This window comes from Kickxella alabastrina (assembly GCF_025024165.1).
Source record: "Kickxella alabastrina strain RSA 675 chromosome Unknown BX661scaffold_7, whole genome shotgun sequence".
Classification (NCBI taxonomy): Eukaryota; Fungi; Kickxellomycota; class Kickxellomycetes; order Kickxellales; family Kickxellaceae; genus Kickxella; species Kickxella alabastrina.
The window spans coordinates 191,302-208,759 of NW_026251478.1; the positions used below are offsets into that span (position 1 = coordinate 191,302).

Here is a 17,458-nt window from a genome sequence, read left to right on the forward strand (position 1 = left end):
TGCATGACACCATGATTACCGAAGAAGAAGACGAAGACGAGGAGGATATGGATATGGATTTGGATGAGGATGAGGACTTAAATATGGAGGGAGATTCTCGTTGTGCGGTGTTTGACCCGAGAAATGGACCAAGCCCCATTGATACTAAAAGCAGCAGCAACGGCAATGCCAGCGACGACAGCGGCAGCAGCGACAATAGTCATGCGGGGCCTTTACTGAAGCGGTCATGCTCGGCTAACTCCATACACAATTCCACTTGCCGGTCATCTGTCCTTGGTTTCTCAAACCTGACCTATTCTTTTATTGTATATAAATTAAATAAAAAATTGCACGTGGACATATTGTCATTATTCACACTAAAAAATTAACAAAACTTTTCATACTCCGACCCTTTTTTTGCTCTTACTCACACAACTCACACATGCTTTTTTTACAACGTAATATATAAAAAATTTAATAAATCGATAAAAAAAAGCAATTAGCTTTATTCATACATCCCACTCACGTGTACGTTTCGTCCACTGTGAGCTGAACAACAATAATCAATGCAATTAACCCAATAAAAAGGATTCCATATCAATCAATTAACAGCCTCAATAACCCTCTTGACCTCCGGGAAAACCTGCTTCCTCGATGCCACCGTATTACTCTGCTCAAAAAACCACGCCCCATGCTTCCTCCCAACCTCCCTCAGCGCCAAACTCCCTCCAACCAACCCACTCACCACGCTCTCCGCAGCCTTCGCAGCAACCTCCTCACCAAACAAAACCACCAAATCTCTCCCATAGGCCTTTTCCCCGTCCACTTTCGCCTTGCCATGCATCATGACCAGAGCAATATCCAACTTGCGCTCTTCAATCCAATGGCGCACCGCCTGGACAAACTCCTTTCGGCCATCGCGCGCCAGCCACTTGGGCATCCGCATTCCAACACTGCTGATCCCCACCTGCCACGCAAGCCCATTGGCATCCAGGACTTCCCATTGTTTATAGTCCTTGCGCAGCAGGTCGTATGATGACAGGTGGGAGGTCTGGCCCTTGAGTTTATCCAGCGCGCGGTATAATGCTTCCATGTCGCTGACCTCCAGAGTAAACGTGTCCGCGTCATCGGTGATGTTGGCTACGTTGGTGGACCAGCGGACCTGTGGGAGAAGCCAGCTGGCCACCGCGCGATCCTTGGCGGTCGCGCGGCCACCCTCTTTGCCGCTTAGGTTGGACGTGTCGAGGACGATGGGCGCGAGAATCATTTTGGCAAGCGCCGGGTGGATCTCCTCGCAGGTCTCGCGGAGCATCCCCCCGACCACGTTGCGCAGGAACCAACTGGCTCCAACACCCGCACAGGGGCATCCAGACAGCGGCCTTCGTCCACATGGTGGTCAATGATCCACGCACAAGTGGCTCCAAATACCGCTGGCCACTTGACGGCGCATTATGATCCGCCAACCAGACATTCAAACCACCACTTCTCGCTGATGCCGCAAGAGCAGGTAGGTCAAAGTCATCAATGAAGGTTAATCCGCGGAGGTCGGTTTCGCCCAAGGTGGCGTCGTGTAGGGTGCTGTTGAGGAGCTGGCTGCAGTCTGGTCGCAGACGTAGGTCGGACCGGTTGGTGTTGAGAATGGGGATTGCCATGGTGGGCTCTGTTTGGCTGAGAATGTACGCGAGTGTTATGGAGGTGACCATGGAGTCGAGGTCGGCGGATTCATTGCCAAGAACTAGCGTTAGAGGGGGCTGATGATGCCTGTGACGGCGGCGGCAGCACTGAGTCGCAGGGCATTGGCCGGAAGCGATTTTAGAAAGGCTGGGAAACTGATGTTCATGGTTGAAAATGTTAATTTAATGAAGATAAATTCTATTTATTATAGAATTCGAAAGGAAAAAAAAAGAAAAAGTTGGGTGTTGACGCGACTTCCAAAAATCAAAACCTGAAAAGGGCTAGCGAGATCAACGACATCCGCAAGCTATGGAAAAAAGATGCACTTTCTCCTTCCCTTATCTTTTTATATTATTTTTATGAAAGTTCAACACAAATTCCACTAATAAAAAATACAAATATCTTTTTGCACAATGTTTCATCTCGCCTCTTTCTCCACCGCCGCCTTCTTACAAGCCCCAGCCTCCGCCTCTACACCAGCAGCAGTAGGAGCAGCGGAGCAGCAACTCAGCACCCGGTGGCATCGGACTCGAGCGCAAACCACGCGAAAACGAAAACCTTGAGACTCTCCAACGGCGACTGCAATACCAAATGCGCAAACGTGGAATTCTCGAAACTGACCTACTCCTCAGTACCTTTGCCAGTGAACATCTGCTTAGTCTTTCGCGCGAAGAATTGGTGGATTTGGACTCGCTGTTGAGCAATATTGATTGGGATATCTTTTACTGGGCGACTAAGAAGACAGAGGCTCCGGAGGCCGTTAAAAGAATGGGTGTTTTTGAGAAGCTAATGGAGCATGCTGCAAAGAGGGGCACGGGAATTGTGAGGATGCCAGATCTCGAGGAGACAAAATAGGATTTTTGATTTTTTTTATCAAATCAATTATCAAATCACTGTAAGAAATCCCGACCTGTGGGGGAGGGGGTAACCTTGGAGATTGTGTTTACACACAACCTTGCATTTCGTTAAAAAGATGAGTTTACAGTGCGTTAACACTTATTAAAAAAGGTAGGAAAGGGTGGCACATGAACAGCGCCCGAGCGCAAGGCCATCCATCTATCCAAGAGAGAGGAGTGCAAACTCCTTAGAATCATTATTTTACACACACGATTAAAATATATCTTACAAAAGATATAAATTAACAAAGGATATTTATTCTTCCAAGGAGAACAATTCCTGGCTGCCTGACAGCCATTCCTTATATGCTCTCCCTGGCATGTAAATAAACTATAATAAAACTTATCATTGCTTAACTGTCACATGCATAATCAATTAATCTCAGCAAAGCAACATGCAAAGCCATGTGCCTTAATTGTAATAAATATTTTTAAGCAAAAAACATGATCAGCATCATTTGTGCACATACGTGTAGCCAACGGTCATTTCGCAATTTCTCAGTTATCAGCGTGTTTCAGCACTTTTCAGTTTTGATATGATTGATAATATGCCCGATGTGGTATCTATCAGTCTGAGGAAAGCCAGTGTAAGACTTTTCATTTTTGTTATTACTATTTTGGATAGAGGGCTTTCATATCGTTTATAGTATAAATACAGTGGGTATGGCCACAATTTCAAAGTAAAAACCTCAGAACCTCAATCATTTGGGTTTTTGTTATAACCTTTTTCTAAACAATACTAAAAAATTACTAACAATATTCAAGATTACCTCTCTGCTGTTCATCCTGGCTATCGTCTCAGTCTACCTTCCCCCATTGCTGACCATGAGTTCATAGATCCTGAGGGTGGCATGTATGAGGGTAGGCCCATATGAGGGTGGCTTTTATAACCACGACCTGCATGAGCACAACCAGTGTGGCTTTGGTGGCTGCACTGGTGGATTCCGCTTTACTGCTAGCAATCTGTTCCCCAGCTCACAGTCCATTGGCCCAGGCTTCAAGCACACCTCTGGGCTCCCTGATCTGAGCTTCATCACTGGCGGCAATACAATGCCTTGTGGTATGTTTCCTGGCTAGGCATGTGGTCTAGCTGTCCAGCCTTTGCCTTTGCCTCAGCTAATACCTCAGTCCCTGTCCCTGTCCCAGTCCCAGTCCCTGTCCCAGTCCCAGTCCCTGTCCCAGTCCCAGTCCCTGTCCCTGTCCCAGTCCCTGTCCCAGTCCCTGTCCCTGTCCCAGTCCCAGTCCCAGCCCCAGTCCCTGTCCCTGTCCCAGTCCCTGTCCCAGTCCCTGTCCCTGTCCCTGTCCCAGTCCCTGTCCCTGTCCCAGTCCCAGTCCCAGTCCCAGTCCCTGTCCCAGTCCCAGTCCCAGTCCCTGTCCCAGTCCCTGTCCCAGTCCCAGTCCCAGTCCCTGTCCCAGTCCCTGTCCCAGTCCCTGTCCCTGTCCCTGTCCCTGTCCCAGTCCCTGTCCCTGTCCCAGTCCCAGTCCCAGTCCCTGTCCCTGTCCCAGTCCCTGTCCCAGTCCCTGTCCCAGTCCCTGTCCCAGTCCCTGTCCCTGTCCCAGTCCCAGTCCCTGTCCCAGTCCCAGTCCCTGTCCCAGTCCCAGTCCCAGTCCCTGTCCCTGTCCCTGTCCCAGTCCCAGTCCCAGTCCCTGTCCCTGTCCCTGTCCCTGTCCCTGTCCCAGTCCCTGTCCCAGTCCCAGTCCCAGTCCCAGTCCATCAAGCTTCAGCCTGTCAAGCTTCAGCCCAAATATCTCAGCCCAAATATCTCAGCCCAAATATCTCAGCCCAAATATCTCAGACCAAATATCTCAGCCCAATCCTCAGACCAAATATCTCAGCCCAATCCTCAGCCCAATCCTCAGCCCAAATATCTCAGCCCAAATATCTCAGACCAAATATCTCAGCCCAATCCTCAGCCCAAATATCTCAGCCCAAATATCTCAGCCCAAATATCTCAGCCCAATCCTCAGACCAAATATCTCAGCCCAATCCTCAGACCAAATATCTCAGCCCAATCCTCAGCCCAAATATCTCAGCCCAAATATCTCAGACCAAATATCTCAGCCCAAATATCTCAGCCCAAATATCTCAGCCCAATCCTCAGCCCAAATATCTCAGCCCAAATATCTCAGACCAAATATCTCAGCCCAAATATCTCAGCCCAATCCTCAGCCCAAATATCTCAGCCCAAATATCTCAGCCCAATCCTCAGCCCAAATATCTCAGCCCAATATCTCAGCCCAAATATCTCAGCCCAAATATCTCAGCCCAATCCTCAGCCCAAATATCTCAGCCCAATCCTCAGCCCAAATATCTCAGCCCAAATATCTCAGCCCAATCCTCAGACCAAATATCTCAGCCCAATCCTCAGACCAAATATCTCAGCCCAATCCTCAGCCCAAATATCCCAGCCCAATCCTCAGCCCAAATATCTCAGACCAAATATCTCAGACCAAATATCTCAGACCAAATATCTCAGACCAAATATCCCAGCCCAAATATCCCAGCCCAAATATCTCAGCCCAATCCTCAGACCAAATATCCCAGCCCAATCCTCAGCCCAAATATCTCAGCCCAAATATCTCAGCCCAAATATCCCAGCCCAATCCTCAGACCAAATATCTCAGCCCAATCCTCAGCCCAAATATCTCAGCCCAAATATCTCAGCCCAATCCTCAGACCAAATATCTCAGCCCAATCCTCAGCCCAAATATCTCAGCCCAAATATCCCAGCCCAATCCTCAGCCCAAATATCCCAGCCCAATCCTCAGACCAAATATCTCAGCCCAATCCTCAGCCCAAATATCTCAGCCCAAATATCTCAGCCCAATCCTCAGCCCAAATATCTCAGCCCAAATATCTCAGACCAAATATCTCAGCCCAATCCTCAGCCCAAATATCTCAGCCCAAATATCTCAGCCCAAATATCTCAGCCCAATCCCAGACCAATCCTCAGCCCAAATATCTCAGCCCAAATATCTCAGTCCAAATACCTCAGTTCAACCCAGTCCAATCCAGTCCAACTCTCAGTCCAAATACCTCAGCCCAACCCAGCCCAATCCTCACTCCAAATATCTCAGTTCAACCCAGTCCAACTCTCAGTCCAAATACCTCAGCCCAACCCAGCCCAATCCTCACTCCAAATACCTCAGCCCAACCAGTCCAACCCAGTCCAATCCAGTCCAACTCTCAGTCCAAATACCTCAGTCCAACCCAGCCCAACCCAGCCCAATCCTCACTCCAAATACCTCAGCCCAACCCAGTCCAACCCAGTCCAATCCAGTCCAACTCTCAGTCCAAATACCTCAGTCCAACCCAGCCCAACCCAGTCCAATCCTCACTCCAAATACCTCAGCCCAACCCAGTTCAACCCAGTCCAATCCAGTCCAACTCTCAGTCCAAATACCTCAGCCCAACCCAGTCCAATCCTCACTCCAAATATCTCAGTTCAACCCAGTCCAACTCTCAGTCCAAATACCTCAGCCCAACCCAGCCCAATCCTCACTCCAAATACCTCAGCCCAACCCAGTCCAACCCAGTCCAATCCAGTCCAACTCTCAGTCTAAATACCTCAGCCCAACCCAGCCCAACCCAGTCCAATCCTCACTCCAAATACCTCAGCCCAACCCAGTTCAACCCAGTCCAATCCAGTCCAACTCTCAGTCCAAATACCTCAGCCCAACCCAGCCCAATCCTCACTCCAAATACCTCAGCCCAACCCAGTTCAACCCAGTCCAATCCAGCCCAATCCTCACTCCAAATATCTCAGTTCAACCCAGTCCAATCCAGTCCAACCCAGTCCAACCCAGTCCAATTCTCAGTCCAATTCTCAGTTCAATTCTCAGTTCAATTTTCAGCCCAAATATCTCAGCCCAAATATCTCAGCTGTAACGAAGATTCTGCTGTTATAATATATATTAATTTCAAATGAGACTATAAAAAGAGCTAAAGAGCTCACTATTTAGAACTTGTGCACATGAAATATCATAAATATATTTCATGCGTCTATGATGCCATGTGACTCAGATATTTGGGCTGATGTGACATCAAAAATAAGGGCCCAGTCCAATATCTCAATCCAATCCAAGTAGGGAATACAGAAATTCATACGCACATATAAATACTAATGAATATGAACAGTGGGGGCTGTTAATCCCTTAGCTTTCTTTTAGTTCATTTTGTTCAAATATATATTTTTAATACAAAGGCTGTGCCACACTCATAAATCTCACTCATAAATCTGACTGTGCTCAAGCAATTTACCAAGAATTTTGTGCAGGCCCTTGAGTTTGGGTGCTGACATTTTATACACAGCATGGTTCTGTAGCTCAGCATCCTGATACAGCTCAAGTGCCAGATTATGTGGGCGATGTGGTGGCAGTTCTTCTGGTAGTTCATCATGAAGTCAGTTCGTGTAAATTGTGCTGAGCCACATGGCTTTCAGGCATGCTGCTGCTATATTTTTATTGCTGCTGTCTGCTGCTGTTCTGATGGTGTTAATTTCTACTGCCTTCTGCAAGGCGTGTAGCATCTCAACGACAGCCCAGAGGTCGTCCTGTGGGCTAACGTCAAAGTAGGCAAGTGCAGTGACCTCAGGCCCCATCCCCTTCCTCTACAGCAGTGCTGGTACATACTCGGGAATAGGACCATAGCGCGTCTGAATAATGCGCTGGTCCTAGTCGACATGTGCATTGTTGCGCACCATTCATGGTACACCTACAACGCATGCATATTTAATTGGGGCGACAATGCAATTAAATAAATCGGTTGTGGACCGGCAACAATGTGCAGCTGGGGCACAATATGAGCAATGGATATTTCGCTTTTATCAGCGAGCGACGCAGTGACTGGGGTAATCGGGGAGAAAATTTAATGTGCGATAGCGAGTCGGCAAACTGGTTGCTCAGCACCATGCCAATACAACCACTGTCAAATAATGCAACACAGCGCACGCCAGCAACAACAATTACTAATAAAAAGGCGGGGGAAACCCACCCGATAAATACAATAAAAACATGAGAAGGTCTGTGAAAAATAGTATCTAATTTATTGGCGGGATAAAAAATAGGGAGAGGAAAGAGGAAATACTATTTTTGCCAGTAGAAGCGACCTGGCGGTCTACTAGCTGGTGTGAGAACCCTGATAATTGGAAGAAGCAGGAGGTTGTTGTTGCTGCAGCTGGTGACAACTGTGTGGGTGCATGAATAGCATTTGTGCATAGTACATGGTCTGGGCTGTGGGGAAACTGGAAGGCTGGCTGGCAGAATCGTTAACAACTGTATTTCATAATTATACTAATTTTATATTCAATCAGAACTAGGAAAAGAGAAGAGAGTGAACTAATAAATGTTGTTGTTTGCCCTTTTTATGACTGTGAGTCTTTGTACTCACAAGGAAAAGGGTAACTGATGGTTATTGCCTGTAAAGGAAATCTATGCCCAACACTTATAGTGGATTTTTGAAGATAATATATTTAGCACAATATCCTTATTACAGGTATAGATAAAAAACGTATATTTATTTCTTCCAAGAACAAGTCCTGGCTGCCCGACAGCCCTTCCTTATATGCTCTTGTTATGCAGCCCAAGAATATGAAGGTAGATGCTGAGGGCGAAAATCATGAGACAGATTCTCGTCAGCTAACAGATAGATCTGATATGGGCCAACTCACAGGGGATCAAATTAGGCGTCACAATTGACATCCAGACATGCTGTCTGTCTCGAAATAAATGCGCTGAGCGCACAAATACAGACATGCCAACTATATCATATCAGAGACCCGGGCTACTTTCATAACACCAGTTCTATAAGCACCAGTTCTCGCGAACGGAGCACACAACTGCCAGTGAGTGCCACAAAGACAAGGAGATATATATAAGGCGAGGCCGGCGATAATAGCACTTTAGAAACACTAGTAAGGCCTTTATAGCTTCATCCCATTCTTTAGCACTGTCACAGTAGTGCTCCCCACCCCCTCTTACATAAACTCTTTTTGGCATATAAATAAACTAGAATAAAATATCATCATTGCTTAATTGACACGTATGCAATCAATTAATCTCAGTAAAGCAACATGCAAAGCCATGTGCCTAACTGACATATATCATATCTCTTCATATATAAATCGCAATGCTTTTTTAATTGGACATATATTATATTGAAAAAGCATAGTAATGTTAAAGATAAAGAATATAAAATCGGCGTGTTCAGACTAGATTGCCTGCAGATTGGGCGACTGCACCGGCACTGGTGCACGTTGCTCGGCGCGGATCTTGTTCTTGTGCATCCGTGTGATGAACACGTCATCCAGTACATTTTCAGGAATCGTGATAACCATGTTTCCGCGGTTGATGACGTTGTCCGAGTCACAGTACCCAAGAATGGCTTCAAACTCTGAGCTGTGGCACCCACGGATACGGTTGATCTCAGTGCTGGTGTAGTTAACCAGACCGTGGCCAATCTCGATAACCTCTGAGCGGATGGGCGTCATGGCGTTAAGCACGCGCGCCTTATCGGGATCCAGGTTGTCGGTGCTGACCACGGCCTCGCGCTCGGGCTCGTACACTACGCGCACAGCCTGGTTAGACGAGAAGACACCTTCTACACGCCTGATGCCCGCGGCAAACAGCGACTTCTTGAAGCGTGCCAGCGCAACAACAGCACCGGCATCGACGTAGATCGTGCCTGCGCAGTACATACCATGCAGAATCCACCACTTACGGTCGATCATTGGGCGCAACTTGGCAGTGAACCGCGTGCATAGCACGCTGGACGGCACCGGCGCGTCTGGCAATGTGTCGGGCGCCGAAAAGTACTCGATGATGTCGACGACGCGCTGGGGCATGGCGCCGTTTGTGATGATTGTGGTGACGCCGGCCGCCGTGGCCAACTCGGCAGCGATCAGCTTTGTCGCCATGCCACCTGTGCCGACGGCTGATCCGGCAGAGGACACGTCGACGGCTTCGCGCAGTGCCTTAATATCGGTAACGTTGGTTACAGGCTTGGCATTGGCATTGCGGCGCGGGTTGTCAGTGTACAGACAGTCAACGTCTGTCAGCAGGAACAGGTAGTCGGCATGCACCATGCCAGCTGTGATCGCGGACAGCGTGTCGTTGTCGCCGAAGCGAATCTCGCCCAGACTGACTGTGTCGTTCTCATTGACGATGGGCACAACGCTCATCTCGAGAAGCGCCTCGAAAGTGTTGCAGGCGTTGAGGTATTGCGTGCGCTACAAGCAGGTAAAAAGGATGTTTGGCGTTGAATTGTTAGAAGTGGTTCACATTGGCAAATCAAAAGCAACTTTTTTACACACATAAATGCAGAGGATAACCCTCGCCTTGCATCGAATCCATGGCTTCTTACCTGTGACAAGTCGTTACGCGTCAGCAGAACCTGTGCGACAGGCTGGGCCAGATGGCCAAACAGATCGTCGTACAGCGCCATCAGACGGCCCTGTCCGACAGCGGCGATGGCCTACAGATCAAAATGAAAAATGTACAATTGATCGAGCAAATGATTAATTGTTTGATTCAGCAGACAGAAAGCCAATGGTGCGAATCAATGCACACGTGCCACAAATATCGTAGAATCAATCGAGATGGTGTAGGGTGATACAAAAACAAAACAATACAACAGAAAATATGCAATCTCGGCCAATTTAAAAGAGGCCAGAGATAATAGTGACACATCAAGACAGAGGAGCAAAGAAAGAAAAAACTATCAGTTTTCAAAATAAATTACTCACCTGGATGACAGCCAGCTCCTTGGGCTTGATAGGTATGTCGAGACGACGCAAGCCAAGGCCCACAGCACCACTGGACACAAGCACCACGCGGTGACCGAGCTCCTTGAGCTTAACAATAGTCTCGACCATCATGGATAGATTAGCCAGCATGGGCATATGCGTGACCGGATCGCAAATAGAGCTAGTGCCGAGCTTCAGCACAATAGTCAAGCTCTTCCCACTAACACTACTCACGTCACTGCACACCGACCCTGTGGGCGACCCTGGACGCGACAGAGATCTGCTGTTGGACCGCAGATTGGTCTTTGACCGTCTGCGCCGTGGCCCACCGTGCTTGTCCACGTTGGTCACCAACGAGCTGACATTGCGCCGCAGCCCAATCGAGGAGCTACTGCCTGAGGGCGTGCCCAAACTGGGTGCGCGTCCGTGGCCAGGACGCGGCGCGCCCATGTCCAGCTGTGAGCTGGTGCCGACCTCCTGCGACATTCCCAAGGCAGGATTGAAGCCGGGTGACACACGCTCGGGGGTGTTGAGTCCCGAAGCTGACGATGGAAGCATATCCTGCCGAACGGTCTTGGAAGCAGCTGCCTTTTTAAAGTGCGACGAGTTGAGGTGCAGCGGATGGCTGGGCTCGATACGGAGATAGTCGTCGGAAGAATTCGACGAATCCCTGTGCTCTTGCTTAAGATGAGGAGGGATAAGGAGGGAAGAAGAAGAAGAAGAGTTGTCGAGACTTAGAGAGGAAAGCTCGGATGATGTTTCGCCAATGTCGGTTTCGTTGGCAAGCTTGGAAGGGGAGTATTGGTTTTGGGAAGAGCTGTGGATATCAAAGGCTTCTGGATCGTTAGGGAACGCCATTCTAGGCATGCCGCGCCGTCCTCTGCGGCTTTTATTGCTGTCGCTGCCGCCCTCCTTGCTGTCGTAGTTGCTCATACTCCTGAAGATATGATGAAGATAAAAAGTATAAAAAAGGAAAGGAAATAAGAGGGGTGGGGCGGGTTTGAGGTACGGGTAAAGCTGGTGTTTATTTTTGTCTCCGACTCCCGGTAGCGTGATTTACAATAGACTAAAAAATAAAAGGGAAGGAAAGGAAAAGACAAAAGAAGAAGCGATGTTGTTATTGCAGACCAGCGTGCTGCGTGTCTGACTGCTTGCTTGCGTGTGGTGCTGATTGTCTGAATGAAGAAAAAAGTGTCAGAGGTAGGAGTAGGGGGGGGTGTAATGAAACAGGGTTCCGGACCTAATTTGGCAGGGGAAAATAATCAAAAAAAGTAGGGAAAGGGCCGAGATAGGTGTGAATTTTGTATGAATTTCTTTTTTTTATTGCTGTCGAGTTGAATTGTTTGTGTATGAAATGGAATGTAATGAAAATTATGAATAAAACAGAAGTCAAGCCTAAAGGTAGTTTTAATTTTAAAAAAAACTCGAGCTTGCTTTCCACCCCAAGCCTCCTCTCATATATTCCTTTTTATACCTGAGCACGATGCTGCATTTTTTCATCTGTAACTTGGTGCTACCAAGTCATCATCAGCCCCAGGCTACAAAAAAAACAGTGATGTCAAACACCATTCCAAAACAAGAATTTTGAAACAAATTCTGTTGTTTTTTAAGCACAGTCTAAGATGAAGAAAGCAATTTGGATATGGATGTGCGGGCCAGGCAAATAAATTATTGGGCGGGGGGAGAGCTCTGAAACGATAGACGGTTAATTCCTAACCAATGGTCATTTTTGACTTTCGGCCAATATCGGAGAGTCTAGGCAATAATGAGCTACGTCATAGATAATCCCCCTTATATTTTGATTACAATTGCAATTGGCTCGCTGGCGTGTTGAAACGACACGACGTACGGCTACGTGGAAATAAATACATGCAATTACCGACAATCCCATTCAATGTCCCAATAATAGCGACAATGACGATAATAGCAGGCAAAACGGCTTTGAGCCAGTGGCATAGTTGCACCCACACACGCCACCCACCATCCAATCTTCTGTTCGGCAACTCTTTTCTCGGCATTATGATTCTGCTTAATTCCTTTTGTTCATTGAAAGTGGTTGTGCGCATTTCCGGACAATCCCTTCCTCCCTTCCTTCCCTTTTTGAATATTGAATATTAAGCGGGGAAGGCACACAAAACTAGCACAGCTATGATGTAAAAATTACGTCACAATCAAAAATAGAAAATATATATATTCTAGACGTTCATCATTTGGATGTCCTCGGTGGTATCTTCGTGCTTCCTGGCTTCCCACCACTTGAATGCCTCGTCGACCCACAGGACAGAAGACGACAGGGTGATGATCTTGAGAATGTCCAGCAAGCCCAGGGCCTCAGTCTGGAACACCCGCTGCAAAAACGGAAGGTAAATGACGCCTAGCTGGCCGATGAGCGAGCCAGCGACAGCAAAGTTAAAGGCTGTATTGCTGAATATTCCGAAATCAAACACTGAGCGGCGGGCTGAGCGGCATGTCAGCGCATTGAACATATCAAAGCACACGAATGTTGTAAATGTCTATATGTGAATGGAAAAATGCAATCAAAAAGGAACATTTGTTATTGTTAGTGTGAATTTGTGCGAGCATGTGCAAAAAACAAAACCAATATATAAACAGGTTTGGGAAATTATCAAACCAATAGGATCATTTTTTAAATAAAAATTGGCCGAGCATTTTTGCCTCGGGCGTTCTTTTCCATGGGAGAAGAAATAAATAAACTTACCATGCTAGTGTCCCGAGCTGTGACCGCGCCATCTTGCATTTCGGAGACGTAAACTGCCATGGTTCCGGTGACAATAAGGGCGGCAGCGGTGAGAACGCGGGTGACGAGAGGACGAGTGATTATGTTTGCGTTTTTCGGGCGCGGAGGCTGCTTCATGACCTCGGGATCCACAGGCTCGACGCCCAGCGACTGAGCAGGCGGACCATCCATCAGAATGTCTAAAATGAAAAGAAAATAAAGAATCAAAAATTAATTAAAACAATATACATCATTTTGTATTTGCGTTCCTGTAATGCCCGATCGAGCATTAATGAATAACAATAACCTCATGTGTGTTATGCATGGATGTGCTTTACATGCATAACATATGCAGTTTCACACACAAAAAAGAAAATATAAAAACGTCACACACAAAACCGTGCCACAACAGAACAATAAAAAACATCATCAGCAATTTGATCCAATTGGAAGACTTACTGATCCACAGGACTTGCATGGCATTCAGCGGCTGCGGCAGGCCAATTATAGTCGACAGAGCCACCAAAGTCAGCGCAGCGACGCTCGTGCTGAGCTGGAACGTGACGAAGTTGCGAATATTACTAAAGATGCTCTTCCCCTCCTCAATCGCTGACAGAATAGTCGACAGGTCATCGTTGACCAAAACAACATCCGCTGCCTCCTTGGCCACATCCGTCGCGTTCTCGCCCATGGAAATACCAATGTCCGCAAGCTTCAGCGCCGGCGCATCATTGACGCCGTCCCCAGTCATCGCCACAACATCGCCAGCCTGCTGCAGCGCGCGCACAATGCGTACCTTGTGCTTGGGCGTCGCCCGTGCAAACACAGACACCTCACGTATATTCTCAGCCAGCTCCAAGTCGCCAATACAGTCCAGCTGCGATCCCAGCATGCAGCCGCGGTGGTCGCCCAGAACCGGAATCCCAATACTGCGGGCAACTGACACTGCAGTGGTCTCGCTGTCGCCTGTGATCATAACCGTGCGCACACCAGCACTCATCAGCCGCGCAATCGTCAAGTTAACGCCGTCGCGTGGCGGATCATGCATGACAAAAAGCCCTGCAAAGACCATCTGTCCTTCGACGCCAAATGCCGCGGCAACAACACGCAGACCGCGCAGCGAGAGTTGATCGGCGTGCGTCACAATACCCTCGGTGACCGCCTTGGTGATCGGATTGGCGCTGCCATTGGCGCCAAAATACAGCTTGCATCGCTCCATGATGGTCTCCAACGCACCCTTCATGTAGATGACATTGCGCTTGGTGCCCGGCAGCTGCGGAGCGGCCGCGTCGTTGTCGGCCGAAACCTCGACCTGCATGAACTTGGTCTCCGAGTTGAACGGCACCTCAGCCAGGCGCTCAATACGCTCGCGTTCGTCAAAGTGTCTGATACGCATAACAGCGTTGAGAATGGCAATGTCCGTCGACTGGCCGATGAAGGCTCCGCGATCGTCGGTCGTCGCGTTATTGCACATGTTGCCGGTGCGCAGGAGCTGCTGAAGCGAGCGCGTCTGGGCAATTCCCGACAGCGTATCGGCGCGCACCGTGGTCAGGCCGTCAGCCGGCGTGTACAGGTACTCGACCTCCATGCGGTTGAGTGTCAGCGTGCCGGTCTTGTCCGCACAAACCACATTGACAGCACCAAGAGTCTCGACCGACGGCAGTTTGCGACAAATAGCCTTGCGCTTAGCCATCTTAAAAACTCCCAGTGCTAGCGTCACCGTCACGACAATAGGCAAGCCCTCGGGAATGGCAGCCACAGCCAGCGATACGCCAATGGTAAACATCTCGAGCCACCCCTTGCCCTGCAAGACGCCGATGCAAAAGATAAAGCCAATGGCGCAGAACGACACCAGCGAGAGCTGCTGACCGAGCTTATCCATGTCGCGCTGCAGCGGCGTGCGCGGCACCTCGATGTCGCGCATCATCTCGTGGATGTGGCCAAACTCGGTCATCGACCCAATGCGCACGACGACGCCAGTGCCGTGGCCGTTGCGCACCAGCGTGCCCATAAATGCAATGTTGCACCGCTCGGAGAAGCTCAGCTCGTACACCTGCGAGTGCACGCGGTCGGCGGACTTGGCCAGGGCCTCGCTCTCGCCGGTCAGCGCTGACTCGTCGATCTCCAAATGGTTGGCGCTCACAATGCGCACATCCGCGGGGATCCGGTCGCCGGTAACGAAGCGGACAATGTCGCCAGGAACCAGGTGATCGGCCAGCAGGCGAACGGACTCGCCGTCGCGCACGACGTGGCAGAAATTGGGCACCAGCGACGCCAAAGCCTCCAGCGACTTCTCCGACCGATACTCCTGCACGAACCCCACAGTGGACACTATCAGAATGGCCAGTGTAATGCTAAAGGCATCGTCCAGATTGCCTACGAGAACTGATACGCCGGCTGACCCGAATAGAAGCATCACCATTGAGTTGGTTACGATGCTCTTGATAAACTTTACAAATATGTTCTCTTCCTCGCCCCCCTCCAGTGCATTCTTGCCGTATACGCGCTGCCGCTGCTGCACGCTTAGGGATGTTAGGCCGGTGGTTGCGTGCGTAAACAGTGAGTCGAGTACCGCTTGTGCCTCCTCTTGCGCGCACTCGCTTGTGCTTTTTAGTGGGCCGTGTGGCATGTCCTGCTGGTGCTTCTGTGGCGGATACGTCACCGCTGCTGCTGCTGCTAGTGGCACTGGCATTGTGTAGGAGAAGGAAAACTCGGTAATTTAAAAAAAAAAGTAAAGGGAAAAAAGTAAATGCGACAGAGATGTGAGTTTGGTTGAAATGTCCTGGGCTGATTATGCGTAGCTTTTCTAAAAACTGGCTCCGTGGTCAAACTCGCAAAAAAAAATAAACAAAAAGAACAGGCTCAAGTAATTTCGTAATTGAAGACACGCAAAGAGTTGAGAAAAAGGGGGGAAATTGAGAAGACAGAAGGTAACTTCCCCCTTCATTTTTTTTCGATCTGAGAATGTGATTAAAAAAAGGATACGCGGCACTTCGCCACTACGCATTCACATCAATGCCTGTCGGATCTGCTCGTTCAGCCGGCTGATCTTCACAGCGAGATCCTTAATCCTGCAAGCGTCCGGATCATCCTCCAGCATCCCCAGCACATTCGCTATATGGCCTAGCGCAAGGCGCAGGGCGTCGGGGGACCGATACGCGCGATCAAACGCCGCCAGCCGGCCGCCACCGTCACAGCCCCCGTCCCGCACTGCCTGCAGCTGCGCCAAATAAATGCGTGCCATGCTCTCCAGAAATCCAGCAAACAACCAGTAGTCCGTGCCACTATCGGCGCGTAGCACCACCTGCACGTGCTCGTCAAAGCCATCCATGTCGACGACGTCCCTGAGCGCATATTTGACGGCATCCAGATCGGCCCTGAGGCGCGCATACATGCGGTGCAGGTTGTGTTCGTTCGTCCAATTGTGGTTGATCGAAATGGTGTCGCCAATGTTGATTACCTGGTGCCACCAGCCGGCTGGCACAAAGACGGTTTCGCCAGGGGATTGCATGATCTCTAGAGTTTTGAGCTCGCTGAGCCGCGGGTATTTTTGCTTGTCGTAGTCCATCAGGTTATACACCCAGTTGCCCAGCCCATCGGTGAACAGGTGGTTCTGGCCGGGCAGCACCAGGATCCATTTTTTGTGGCCGCAGATATTGGCGCTCCACGAGTACGACCGGAAGACATCCTCGTGGAACGGGGTCCACGTGGCGTCGCCACCCAGATAACAGAACCGAAAGTCATCGCCAGCCGCTTCGCTATCGCAATGCAGGTTAAGCCAGTCGTTCGACAGGTGCGCTAGCGGCCGGTATGCGGAGAAGGGGCTATTCTGTGTAAAGTGCCAGTCCTTGCAGTATAACTTCGAGTTGCTGTGCCATTTTGAAATAAAGTCGCCAAAGGACATGGTTGTGCGCTTTTGGTCGGAAAAATACACTGTGTCGCATTCGGCTACTTGTACTTGCGCGTGCGCATAGAGTTCGAGAAGGCGCGGGAAATTGGGCTTGCCGTCAGATACCCACTCGCGACGTGCCGCCCAGGTGCTGGTGAAGTGGCTGCCCAGGATGACCGGCAGGTTGGGCTCAAGGAATTCTTTGACAAATTCTTCGACGCTCAGCTGGTCTCTGCGCTCGACCCTGTCGATATCCATCTTCAATGTGCTAAATTATAATGAAATGAAAATTATAATGTTTTTGAAAAGTTTTAGACTAATCGGTCATTTTTCGTATTTTGTTATCTATTTTTTAACGCTGATGTGGAGATGGACCACATCATTACTTGGTAGTGGGATTTTTTTTGTGGTTGTTTTTGTTTCTCCATAAAATATTAAATATTCTTTTATTACTCCTTATCCAAGATCCACTTATTTACCATATTCCTGGGAAACAAACACTGTCTCCACATTCTTAAACCACACGAAGCATGACACTTGG

At 49.0% G+C, this 17,458-nt stretch overlaps 6 protein-coding genes across 6 annotated transcripts; 2 read left to right on the forward strand and 4 right to left on the reverse strand.

Annotated features, from left to right (window-relative positions):
• Positions 1–334: 334 nt before the first annotated feature.
• Positions 335–1,808, reverse strand: BX661DRAFT_180185 (uncharacterized protein; the record flags this gene model as incomplete). The annotated part of the gene is made up of 4 exons (XM_051535403.1): positions 335–521; positions 649–1,279; positions 1,321–1,358; positions 1,388–1,808. Coding segments are annotated over 4 exons (1,110 nt in total), but the record flags the coding sequence as incomplete, so codon positions are not given.
• Positions 1,809–2,157: 349 nt separating this feature from the next.
• On the forward strand, positions 2,158–2,508 carry BX661DRAFT_180186 (succinate dehydrogenase assembly factor 2; the record flags this gene model as incomplete). The annotated part of the gene is made up of 1 exon (XM_051535404.1): positions 2,158–2,508. A coding segment is annotated over one exon (351 nt), but the record flags the coding sequence as incomplete, so codon positions are not given.
• Positions 2,509–3,323: 815 nt separating this feature from the next.
• On the forward strand, positions 3,324–4,604 carry BX661DRAFT_219530 (uncharacterized protein; the record flags this gene model as incomplete). Its single annotated transcript, XM_051538819.1, has 1 exon — positions 3,324–4,604. A coding segment is annotated over exon 1 (976 nt), but the record flags the coding sequence as incomplete, so codon positions are not given.
• A 4,154-nt stretch (positions 4,605–8,758) lies between these two features.
• BX661DRAFT_141997 (Aspartate/glutamate/uridylate kinase) lies at positions 8,759–10,741 on the reverse strand (the record flags this gene model as incomplete). The annotated part of the gene is made up of 4 exons (XM_051532915.1): positions 8,759–9,055; positions 9,113–9,775; positions 9,910–10,020; positions 10,292–10,741. 4 exons carry the CDS (start codon positions 10,739–10,741, stop codon positions 8,759–8,761), a joined length of 1,521 nt encoding a protein of 506 aa, XP_051392691.1.
• A 1,578-nt stretch (positions 10,742–12,319) lies between these two features.
• BX661DRAFT_180191 (PMR1-type calcium-transporting P-type ATPase) lies at positions 12,320–15,957 on the reverse strand. The gene is made up of 3 exons (XM_051535405.1): positions 13,488–15,957; positions 13,011–13,228; positions 12,320–12,804 (listed from the first exon to the last, which is right to left on the reverse strand). Exons 1-3 carry the CDS (start codon positions 15,718–15,720, stop codon positions 12,487–12,489), a joined length of 2,769 nt encoding a protein of 922 aa, XP_051392692.1. The 5' UTR covers positions 15,721–15,957; the 3' UTR covers positions 12,320–12,486.
• BX661DRAFT_152656 (uncharacterized protein) lies at positions 15,958–17,269 on the reverse strand. Its single transcript, XM_051533244.1, has one exon. It carries the CDS (start codon positions 17,173–17,175, stop codon positions 16,036–16,038), a length of 1,140 nt encoding a protein of 379 aa, XP_051392693.1. The 5' UTR covers positions 17,176–17,269; the 3' UTR covers positions 15,958–16,035.
• Positions 17,270–17,458: the final 189 nt, after the last annotated feature.